At 39.2% G+C, this 12,820-nt stretch overlaps 1 protein-coding gene across 1 annotated transcript; it reads left to right on the forward strand.

Annotated features, from left to right (window-relative positions):
- The first annotated feature begins 317 nt into the window (after positions 1-317).
- On the forward strand, positions 318-11,942 carry skor2 (SKI family transcriptional corepressor 2). Its single transcript, XM_030742738.1, is given in 10 exon segments — positions 318-508; positions 2,595-3,679; positions 3,681-4,607; positions 5,161-5,224; positions 5,954-6,031; positions 8,298-8,363; positions 8,524-8,622; positions 8,894-8,961; positions 9,934-9,997; positions 10,410-11,942. Coding segments are annotated over 8 exon segments (2,421 nt in total). The 5' UTR covers positions 318-508; positions 2,595-2,617; the 3' UTR covers positions 9,991-9,997; positions 10,410-11,942.
- Positions 11,943-12,820: the final 878 nt, after the last annotated feature.

Here is a 12,820-nt window from a genome sequence, read left to right on the forward strand (position 1 = left end):
CAGTTAGAGGGACGTCATTTTAGCTGTTCACTTGGACGGGGCGGCACAGTGAGGGAAGGAGAGAGGTGGGGTGAGTGTGTGTGCCCATGAAGGTGTGCTGGTGTCTGTCCTGGATGGTGGGCTGAGCCCGCGCCACACGCCAATCAAACTCAAGGCAGGTGTGCTAGAGAGAGAGAGAGAGAGAGAGAGAGAGAGAGAGACAGAGAGAGAGAGAGAGAGAGAGAGAGAGAGGATTAGGACCGCGCGCGGTGTCTCAGAAAAGGGAATAAAGCCCGCGCGAGCGCCGCAGTTTACTCACATCTCATGAGCAGGCTCTCTCCACAGTTAAAAAGTAAATAAATTAAAAAAAAAAATAGCCGATACCGCTTCCACGTGTTTCCCGGATACAATTCATTTGGGGTTTTTTTACGTGATAAAATGAGTTTTTTAAAGCTGCGTGGGATAAATCAATTTCTCTCGTGACGGGGATATTTTTGATGCGTTTTGGGATTTTTCCCAGAAGTCAGAGGTAAGGACTGCTGATCATTCCTGATGTTACTTTGGCTAAAGTGTTATAAAAGTGTAGACTGATTTTCCACTTCTTTTTCATGAACAGTGGGACAGACAATAGGCTTGTAAAAATGATTCAAAGATGCATGTGTGTATCTCACATTCCTTTGGATTTATTTGAAACACATCATCATCATCATCATCAACATTATTATTATTATTATTATTATTATTATTATTATTATTATTGAATAATGTTGTGTTCCTTTATATTGTCCGACTGGAGTAAAACACTTGAAAAATTAAAAAAAAACTAATCAAAACAAAATGAGGTTAGAACAGGCTAAACAGAATAAATATGTAAAGTCAAAGTAAATAACAAAAAGTTCAACATATTGTCAAAATTGAAGATCGACTGAAGTCTTGAGTTAGAGTGTTGATATATCGACTCCTGCTTAATATTCCCCTTTATGCGCACCTATGACTAGTTAATTCAAATAGTAGAAAAAGGACCGCTGTCGTTTCATACTCTAAGGCCCAGGGTCCTGTTTATGTATGTATGTATTTATCTATTTATCTTTGACTTGAATGCGTAAACGATTTGCAATTTGTTAGAAAAATTTCGTAAGATATCGGTGAAATATTCGTGAAATATTATGTGGATTTTTTTTAATATATTACTAATGTGATGCAGAACCAATAAAAAATTGGTGCGCTGTAAGTAAATTATACAGAAATAGCTGACATTTAAGTCTGCTGTTTTTAAAAAGTAAAGCCAGCTTCCAGGAAACACTCACCACAAATACAAGAACACGTTTTTAGTGTAGTATTTTTTGAAAAACACAGGACAATAAATTTAACCCTAATAAAGCTCATGAAAATGTCCTCTTATTTTACACTTAGGGTTGTCATTATCATACTAATATATATATATATATATATATATATATATATATATATATATATATATATATATATATATATATATATATATATATATATATATAGAGAGAGAGAGAGAGAGAGAGAGAGAGAGAGAGAGAGAGAGAGAGAGAGAGAGAGAGAGAGAGAGAGAACTGTATTAAAATAAGTATAATAAAAAAGGAAACTTGGAAAAATATATATAAAGTAATACACAAATGGGGCACCTGAATGTGTTTCCAAACCAAAGTGCCACAGCCCTATTAAAGGAAATAAAGTTCGCGTAATAGTTTAAACAAAACCTTGTGAATGTTGAAAATAAAATAAAAAAAAAAAATAGTATGCTGCCTTAATAAAATTCTGTCTGTGTGCTACTGATGATATTTGCATTTATTATTTTACGTTATTTTTAAAAATCTAAACACAAATCTTAAAAAGAAAATGAGCTTAAGAATTAGTCTTTGGATTATTTTGTACTTTCACAGTACAGCAGTGTTTTTGGAGTGTGTTTTCTCATCCTCGTTTCTTAGTCTGTTGGCTATGAAAGCATTCACAGGGTAACACACATTAGAGTTATCGATCTATTTTCCAGTTTGATATTTCAAAAATTCACAGGAGCTACATGGAGATACACCTCCTATGCATTCAAAAATGCATTTCTATTTGCTGTCACCCAAAATAAGTAACAGAAATTATAATTCAGCTCTGCAATTCAGCGTTAATGCTCTGTTCCCCTTAAGATATTACAAGAGTAGTTTAAATTACTTTCTTTAAATACTTTGTAGTGGAAAGCATTTTTTAAACATTTAGTAGTGATGTTGAAATATTTCTAAATGTATTACTTTCTAAAATTATGAATGTAAAGGGGTAATCAGATACATTTAGTTCTAAATATTAACAATCGTTATGACTTTTCAATTTATATTCTTCCTTGTCCTTCTTCTTCTTCTCTTTTATTTATTATTTTGAGGAAAAATTATTATTTAATTATACAACCATTTCATGTTGCTGTTAATACAGGTAGAAATTGAGTGTGTGTAAACTGTTTTGAGAGGCTGTTTATGAATTTAAAAAATGTGGATCTTTCTTTCTTTCTTTCTTTCTTTCTTTCTTTCTTTCTTTCTTTCTTTCTTTCTTTCTTTCTTTCTTTCTTTCTTTCTTTCTTTCTTTCTTTCTCTCAACAGGTTGTTCTACTTTTTGTCCAAGTATGGACAAGACTCATCTTACAAGCCCAAGTGACATCATAATGACAAGCTCAACAGGCTCTTATCAACAGGAACCCCTGACTCCACCCAGACCCGCCCATCGTCACTCTTCATCCTCTTCCTTGTCTTCACCCTCTCCTTCTTCTTCCTCCTCACCACTCAAACCCAACCAGGTTGGCCAGGTCATTCTGTATGGTGTTCCCATTGTATCACTGGTCATAGATAACACAGAGAGACTTTGCTTGGCACAGATTTCCAACACACTCCTCAAGAACTATAGTTATAATGAGATTCACAATCGTCGCGTGGCGCTGGGCATCACCTGTGTCCAGTGCACTCCTGTTCAGCTGGAGATCCTCCGTAGGGCTGGTGCCATGCCCATCTCATCCCGCCGCTGTGGCATGATCACCAAACGCGAAGCCGAGCGCCTGTGCAAGTCCTTTCTCGGAGAGAACGCGCCACCGAAACTGCCCGACAACTTTGCCTTCGATGTAACGCATGAGTGTGCCTGGGGTTGCCGTGGTAACTTCATTCCTGCACGCTACAATAGTTCAAGGGCCAAATGCATCAAGTGCTCCTTCTGCAACATGTACTTCTCCCCAAATAAGTTTATTTTCCATTCCCACCGCTCATCACCAGAAGCCAAGTATACCCAGCCCGATGCTGCCAACTTTAACTCCTGGCGACGACACCTCAAACTCACTGACAAACACCCACCCGAGGAGTTAATTTATGCATGGGAAGATGTGAAAGCTATGTTCAATGGAGGCAGCCGAAAAAGAGCGTTGCCTTCTTCAAGCCAGTGTTCTGCTATGGGTTCTATGAAAAGTCTGCAGGGTTCAGTGGTGCCTCACATGATGGGACCAGACCTGGGTGCTCAGAAAAGAACCCGCTTTGAAGATGAGGATGATCTGGACGGGGATACTCTGTCTCCCCGTAAGACATCACGTAGTTACCCTGTCATTCCTGTCCCAAGCAAAGGTTTTGGCATGCTGCAGAAGTTCCCTCCTACATCCCTCTTTCCTTCCCCTTATCCCTTTCCAGCATTTGGCCTCTGTCAGCAGAAAAAAAGAGGACAGTGATGTGGCAGCTGGGCAGAAAGGGGCAGGATTGTCTGGTCTTTTATGGCCCGGTCGCAAAGACTCTTTTTATCCTCCATTCTGCATGTTTTGGCCACCAAGAGCAGCAGGAGGAATCCCTGTCCCCACTTACATCCATCCTCAGCCCAGCACCCTTTCCTCCCTGACAGACAACCCCTCACTCAGGCAGGCCTTTCTGGACCTCTCAGACCCTGGTGAATCTGGAGCTGTAAGTGGAAATGGAAATGGTATCAACACAACTATGGCTCCCGGCAGCGGGACCACCACACCCAGATCTGGGATCTTTGACACAGAGTGCACAACAGTTACTGCTGACCCTCGCCCTGTGACCTCAGAGGGCTGGCTCAAACTATTGGAAAACCCAACGCTCCAATCAAGGAAGCCAAGCTATGGCTCTGCCTTCCGACCTGTCATCAAAGATGCAGAAAGCATTGCCAAACTCCACAGCAATGGCGGAGGAGTTACTGGAGCAACAGATGAGGACTTTGGGGTTGTGGTTGCCGGATCAGACCAACACCCGCGACTATCACCAACTAGCAGCTGCAGTTATGGAAGTGAAAGTGGAGGCGATGGGGAACCAGAGGGAGGAGAGAGCGAGGAGGAGGGGGAAGTAGATGTGGAGTCATCAAAGCAAGAGGATGAGGAGGAGGGAAGCTTCACAAGCAGGCCTCCACAGACTCAAACCAACCTGTACCTCTCTGCACTGAGCGACAATGCTGGAGAGGAGAGGGGAAAGGACAGAGGGAGTGGCGCAATGTATCTCGGTACTTCCCCTCGATCCTCCTCAGATCCCATCCAGCAGGAGTCCCACAGCCTACCCGCCTCCCCTCCTGCCAGCTTGCCTCTCTCAAGCTCCACCCCACCTCACCGGGAGGACACAGCTTACAAAAACGTAAATATCCCCACAGGCCACTTTAGCTAATTATTATTTAAATGGTGCTGTAGTCAGGCAGTGGTTGATCTGCATAAGCAGACTGATGGGCTGGTTTCTCCCTGTAGACATGAAAACAGTCACCTCAGTCTGATACTAGCTAATAGGCCCAGGTGTGGCTTGTTTAATGGCCATGTTGTGTTTGTTCTCCCTCTGTCACCTCAGCCTGTTAGGGCAACACTAATCTTTAACCTCTCGACTCCCACGTTAACCAGACCTCCAAGAGGGGGAGGAGGTAGCAATAGAAGACCAGTTATGAGGAGCATTTTTTGAGCCTTTTAAACTAAATCAGTTGTAGATTTATCTCAGATTTCACATGAGGGATGAATGCATAGATTATAGTATACTGCAGATTAAATCACGACTATCAATAAATGGGATAGCATGGTTTTATTAATAAATAAAATAATTAAAATCTCACTGCCCTGCCTCATTATACATTCCAGTTTTTTTTTTTATTATTGTCTTATGCAAGACGTAAATGAAATGTTTATCAGCTATATGTGATTTCCAGGTCCACAAAAACAGAGACGAAGGACTTCCTGCATATGCAACCAAAGATAATTCTAGCATTTCTGGTAAGAACAAACATTTTAATCTTTTGGGACAGTTTGTCATTTCAAAGTCTCCAGAACACAAAAATCCGTCATTTCAGAAATGTAATTAAATACATCACTTTTGAAACTCCAAAATACTTGTTGACACAAAAGTTAAAACACATTGTGCACTGTACTTCCCCCCCATCAAATTTGCAACAGCAAATAATAGTTTATCTTTCATGCATAATCTCCAGAAATCACTATATTGGTTGCATGGTTTGTTGGACACTACATTTTCCACTCTGCAGTTGTTTTACGACGTCTTGGTTTCATCAAATGTTTTTTACACTATTTCATCAAATAGCATTACACAATCTATTTCAGCAAACTGTTACTATTTGCTTCATCAGATGTCTGAGTCGGTTGTATTATAGCATCTTTGTTTCATTTATTGTCTGAGTGAGTGGTTTTATAGTGTCCCTGTGTCCCTGTGAGGCTCATATTCCTGTGACGTTTCATTTGCTCCTCTCATCTCCCGCTCTGACCTTTTTCCCGAAGAAAATGTCTTCCCCGTGTTTTCTCGCAGTGCGCTGACAAATGCACATGCACACATACATACACTCGACCATGGCTCCCGAATGTATACGCACAAAAGAGACACAGACCATGCGTACACTTAGTTATCTCCGGATAACCAGCTCAGCCAATGGGCCTTACTGAATCTCTCCTCCTGTCTGCTTCCTGTCTTTCTCTCTCATCTTTTCTCAGATGAAACAAAAGAACAGAATAGTTTCTTTGTACCAGAGACTGAGACATCAGCCCCGGACTACTGGAGGGAGAACTCAGGTAGAAATACTAACTTTTTTGTGCATCTAGTCTTCTTTTTTTTTTTTTTTTTTTTTGAGGGGGGCGGGGGGGGGGGGGGGGGGGGGGGTATAAGTGGTTGCAAAGCAAATACAGTAAGATGGACTACAGCAAATTAACTAAGGGCAAAAGTTGAAATTGGCAAATTAGGCACTGATGACGATGATGAGTATTTACATTAGGAAATAAACCTACTTACCACTAAAATGCTGATTAAAAACTGACGCTTTATGACTTTATGTGCAAATCACAGTGATTTCTTCTTATTACACAAATGACATTCAGAACACTTTAACCAGTGAGGGAACGCCTTTCACTCTTAAGCTTTATCCACCTCCATCTCCATGTTCTCTCAGATGGCAAGTTAAGGGATTCACATAAATACACAGAGAGATGAAACAGCAGTGCAAAGCTGCTTCTTTCGCCGCTCTGCCACGGCTGCTCTCTTTAGTGGCGTTGTCGCTAGGGCTGTTACTCTTAGGGGGGCCGTTATAGTTCAACAAGAAAACATCAGCTCAGAGATAAGCAGCCGCGCTGGCAATCTCCATCCCAGACCCATATCGCCCCCGACATAATTGCCTTTTTTCCCCTTTCTCAGCGCAAAAAAACCTTTCCCGTTTGAAAAAGATCACAGCTTATTACCCTTTTTATATCTGTCAGGAAGACATTAAAAGTGCTTTATGACATCTGTGCCAACATTTATATCTACCCCCCCATTCCCTCAACCCCTACACGCACACACATCGTAATGATCCCTGTGCATAATGTATAATGTATTTCGAAAAATTACACGAAACAAATTAAATGAGACCACCTTTCCCCTGATTGCCAAACGTCTCCCTGGGCGGTGGGAAGCTCTACGTGATTAGAAGGCCTGATTCCTCCGAGTCCCACCACCCCCCTCCACTGTCTTTAAACTCTCCCTCTGTTTCTAGGGAGAAAAAATAATCTAATTTTCCATTTATGTAATGCAAACCGCCTTGGCTTTGACTATTCACGGTTAATTGACTGTCAAACGAGGTTGTTATCCTCGGGCACTGTCTGCAAATTTGCTTGTCAAATGAGACAGAGAGAGGAGAGGAAAGGAGAGGAGAGAGGAGAGGAGGGAGCTCTCTCTGTTCTAAATGAGAGAGAGAAGCATGGGGAGGCTTAAGGAGCCAGGACATGAAATGACTGGAGGAGAATACACACATCGAGGGTGCTCAATTGCTTCATTTAAGGCATTCAATGCCTCATTGTAACAATTCAGACATTATCTCAAACACATATATGCATGCCTACCAGTACAGACACTGGAAATTTAGGAAGGAAAAAAAAAAGCAGCATGTGATGGAGATATTTGTTCTGAAGATGGCAAACCTTTAAAGCAACAAGTAGATTTATCCTCCAGCAGTTAAAATTAAAGTACTCAAACAAAACATATTTAATGTAGAACATCCAAATGTTTAACTGTGAGAATACCGTTTTACTGTATTTACGGCTTTTTAAACCTCATTCTCCAGTTTACAGCAAACACTTGTATTGGTCAAAAACATTCAACTTTTTCAGCAAAATCAAGCCTCTCCACATCTTCACCCCACTTCAGCTTTAAAAGCCACCAGATGATTTACTCAAATTTCTCAGACCAGATCTGACAGCAAGAAGAGTCATAATACTATAATAAGTAGTGAAAACAGTAAAGATCTTCAGTCTCCATTCATTATATAATTCCCATAAACTTGCACTGACACCTACAGGCCAGAGTGTGACTTGCAATACTTCACTTACAAGTGACGGGAGAAATTTCAGAACTCGAATAAGAGTGCATACGAGGCAGGAGGAGACTAAATTAGTCCATGACAAGTCCATGTCTTTTTAATACTGATTACCAACGTGGTCCAGTCCGCTTCTGGTCTGTTTGGGTCTTACTCTGCACCTTCTGTTTTCAGCTTCTTGTCCATTTCATAACTTCTTGTAAATATAACCTACTGTGCAGGATGGAGGGATCACTTTTATCCTGATTTAACAAATAGACCGACCTCCTTTGTGCAAACAAATGATGCTTGATGTTTTCTCTGAGCTTCACTCGTATTTGCAGCTTTTCCAGTTGCCTTTAACTCACCAGTTTCAAGATGATGTGTGGTTTATGAAGTTGCCCCTAAGCTCACATCATTAGCAAAGTTTTTTTTTGTGTGCTTACTGTCAATAAATCAAAATGACAGTTCAATTCAATCATGTCAAAGTCTGAAATTAAGTCTCATATTTTCAGGTGATCAAAGCCAGGGTGCAGCTTCTCCTGTGCAGCTAAAGAAGGATGTTGAGAGCATGGAGAAAGGTAAGGATTGTTTGAGCATAGCCCAGCTGAGCATAGAAAACTGATAGCAATCTCTGGTAAATAGTAGCATGCACAGGAGTGAAATTATGAAAGAATATTTTAATGCAATGCCTCCATTTTCCTTCTTGCCCTTCTTTTGCTCTTTCCCGTCCTTCTGTAGAGGAGCTTCAGAAGGTTCTGCTGGAGCAGATTGACTTCAGGAGGAGACTGGAGCAAGAGTTTCATGCTTTGAAGGGCACCTCACCTTTTCCTGTCTTCCGTAAGTCCTTTTATTTTTTTTGCCTTACCCTGATTTCCTTTATTTCCATATTTTGAAGGGCAACTTTTCCTTCTCTGTCTTTCCTACAGTCTCCTACACCTTTACCTCTCTATATGTTTCCATTCTTAACTCTCAGCTTTCCCTTTTCCCTGTTTTTTGCTCAGCCCTTTTCCATCATCAGCTGTCTTTATCACGCCACTTGATAATTTTCCAAAATGATAATACGTGCTCCGGCTAATCAGGGTTTATTTTTATTGTACCCTAATTTCAGATAATTTTCAAGATCAGATGAAACGAGAGCTCGCCTACAGAGAGGAGATGGTCCAACAGTTACAGATGGTAAGACTACTAATGGTAGTGCTTAACGTTGATGGAAATATGCTTTTAAATGACAAATTAAACACCTTTTTTAAGATACACAAATTAAAAGAAAATCAGCCTGATTGCCTTTAAAAGACGTCTGCAAGGATTTCGAGAAAGAATATAATTAAGACTAATTAGGCAGTACTTACTAAAATATAGTGACAGAAAAAATATAATTAAAAACTGATGAAGAAATGTGCCAATAAATTCTCTCACTACAGCTGGAGATGAAAATCCTTGCCATAGGTTCAAACAAAAGCAAAAATTAAATGATGAATAAATGCAGCTATCACTAGGACTCAACTGGACACGTGCTTTTGCTTATTTGTCCATCAAAAGGCAGAGCCAATCATCTAGTTTGTCTTTCACGGGTGAGAAGTTCCTTTGCAGCCATCTGAGTGTTTCCGTCAACATCAATCACTAGAGCAGCTGGCAGACAGGCTGACAGACGCTGTTTGTCTTTGCTTTCTGACACATGCCACAACTGTACACGCTTGTGTGCACACGGCGGCAAGCCGTGCACCAAAACGCACACAAGAACACGCCGCATTCATGTAATCACAAAGGCAGACGATTATGAATATGGGTTCGAGCTAATTTATAAGCTCGTATGTGCACACCAAATGCACACACTCACGTAAACAATTGACAAATGCGTCTAGAACCAGCAGATGGATCTGTCTGAGAGTAATGACACATTAATTTCACACAGACATGCAAATGAACTCCAAAAAATGTTTAATTTGTGTTGCTGTGTGATAGAATTTTACTTTAAGCATCTTAAGCTAGAGTTTCTGATTTCCACATTTCTACCAGTGATGAAATCATAATATTTTACTTGTTTCTTTCAAAATTTATTTATGAAAATATAATAAAGCTTACTTTAGAGATCCTTTGCATTTCTTACAGATTGACCTAACTTTATTTACTTTTTTCTTTACCTTTCAGATTCCCTACGCAAACATCATCAGAAAAGAAAAGATCAGCTCCCATCTCAACAAGTAGCAAAGAGGTGATTTTATTTCAATTATTTTTAATTTTCTTTTTTTTAATTTAAAAAATGTTAACTAAAAATCATTTACCATTTGGAACACAAAGGTTGTAGAGTTCAGCATAGTTTCTACTTAAAATTAATTTTATTATGGCTTTTGGCAAGCTGCGCCACATTAAGCCACAATTTTACATTTACCGGCAGGGATAAACGTCTTCATAATATCAAGATAGTGAAATTTACGTACTTTCCATTTGCTTGATAATTAACTATCCTGCTCAAGCAAGCTTTAACTATAGCATTATCACACTGGGTTTTACTGGCTGAGTTTTACCATCATTTTTGGAGTCACTTTAAACAATCAGTTGAATCAGTTTAGAAAAACTATTCCCCTGAATTAAAAACTACTGCATTTTTCTTATTGTCGTTTCAGGATGAGCACACAAAAACTGACAGAGAACTAGGAGAACATCACCGAAAGAGAGGATATGAAACTCTATCATACATTATATTACTTTCCATAGGACAGCAATTATTTGGCTGCTTCTTCGGTATCAGCTCTGTTAGTTGCTCTATACACACTGCCTGCTAAGAACTCGTGCGGGGCAGCAAACTGGTAAATGATTTCTCAAGTTTTCCCTTTCTTTCCTGGTTCAAGTTCCCACACTGACTGACCTAAACTTAACTGACACAAAGCTGTGATGTTACTAGTGTGTTGGCAGTCACGTTGAAAGCATCATCCAACCAGGACCAAAGCAACCTCTGCCTGTGAGGACCACCAGGAAGGCAGTTGTAGATGTCTAAAAACTAATTTTCAGGCACAAAAAAGTTATAAATAAAGAAAGAATGGATGTTTTTATCTGCTGTGGGGTCATCTGTACATACGCCAAACTGTGGATAAAGAAGGCCTAAGATCAGTTGCATTTGTATCACCGAGTGATGGCCCTGAAGCGAAGCAAACACAACAACATTTATTTATCATCAACATTTGATCCCAAAGGGACTTCTTCATCATGTTTAACTGTATTCTTTCCCTGTGACCACAAAACACCACCAGTTTATTATCATGGTTTCACACATACAACCTTGGTTTTGTATGTCAGATGAACAAAATAATAAAATAAAGCAGTTGGTACAGTTAAAATGGTATTAATACAAAATTATACCAAAAAAAATAGTGTTCACGCATTTTGCAAGCTGTGCACTTACAGTTTATACCTCTAGTAACAGAATTTCAGAACCATCCAATGTTTTTACCTTGTCCTTAATTAATCTCGCATCTCATTATGCATTATTTATTTTATTTATACAGTCAAGGTTATCTGAAACGATATCCATGTACCACATGGAGCAGAGTAAGACAGAATGAAGGTGTGGTTTGTTCTCCCGCCAGATGTTTTCCTGTTGTAACATCTTTTGATTATCATCAAATAAATATTGCCGCCATCAGCTGCAGAATCTGCCTCGAGCTTTTGGAAATGAAAAATAGGCCAACTCTGTTAGCGTACTTTCTCTCCAAAAAGTGTGTCAGAGAGTGAAAGCCTGAAATTTGTCTGTATTGTATATTTATATGTAAATAATTTCACCTTACTGTATAAAATGTCATACATGTGAATACTGACCTTCACAGTCATTCTACCTATATGTGTTTTTTGTTTTGTTTGTTTGTTTATTTATTTGAGTATAAACTCCCGGGACCCCAATCGTGAAAATACTATTTATTATAATGTGAAATGAAAAAGAAAGAGGCACGAGGGCGATGATGATGGTGGTGGTGCCGTAAAGTGCACGTCAAAAAGAACAAAAATGACGACTCAGCCACCTTGTTGATAAAATGAATGGACAAAGTTGTCATTTACTGAGAAAATGTTATCATTAGAAGCTGTTATTGCAGATGTATTTCAAAATGTTCTTGTAGTTTCTCTACTATTTATGTGTAAATTAAAAGTCTATATGAAAAACTGAATATGGGAGACTATTTCATGTTTGTGTGAATGGAGTGCCTTTAGCCAAAGCTTATTTACATCCCTACAATTCCTTCTGAAACTAAAAAAAATGTCCCAATTATTATATCTAAATGTAAAACATGCACTGTGGGGGTGGTCTACTAATCAGAAGGTTGGTGGTTCGATCCACATCTCCCCTAGTCTGCGTGTACAAATATCCCTGGGTAAGATAACGAACCCTGAGCTGCCCTGGATGCATCGATCGAAGTGTGAGTGTGTGAAAGTATAAAGAGAGTATAAAGAGAACCCAAGACAAGTAAAAGTTCTGTGTATGTGTGTGCTTGTATGTATGGTTTGTTGGCAACTGCAGCAATAATAAAAATAAAAAAAAAACATTAAATTACCAACAATGACACATGATCTTGGTCTGTTATATGCAGGGAAAGGAATCAGAAACTATAAATGGAAACAAAAACAATAATAATAGCAGTAGAAGAATCAGATAAATAAATAGACAAATAAACAATAAATAAATGCAGGGGGAAAAAAAAAAAAGAGGGACCACTGGAGCCAGTGTGGATGAAGAAGCTGGTCACCAGAAGAATCCAGGAGAAACTCGGACCTTTCTGACATCATAAATGATGAGGCCGCCCAAAACCTCTCAGATGGAAAGATGAATAACACTCAAGTCAAGCTGATTAATAAGCACATTTAAAAACAACAGCTGCACAGCTAAAACAAAACAAAACAAAACAAAACACAATGACATAAAACAACAGGACAGATAAAACAGATAAAATATAGAATGAAAGTCACAAATAAAACAGTCTAAGTAAAAGGATGGTGTGGTCACTGTGTGTTTTAGATATATAAAAAAGAGAAGAAATAATAAAATTTT

This window comes from Archocentrus centrarchus, chromosome 12 (assembly GCF_007364275.1).
Source record: "Archocentrus centrarchus isolate MPI-CPG fArcCen1 chromosome 12, fArcCen1, whole genome shotgun sequence".
In the NCBI taxonomy this organism is placed as follows: domain Eukaryota; kingdom Metazoa; phylum Chordata; class Actinopteri; order Cichliformes; family Cichlidae; genus Archocentrus; species Archocentrus centrarchus.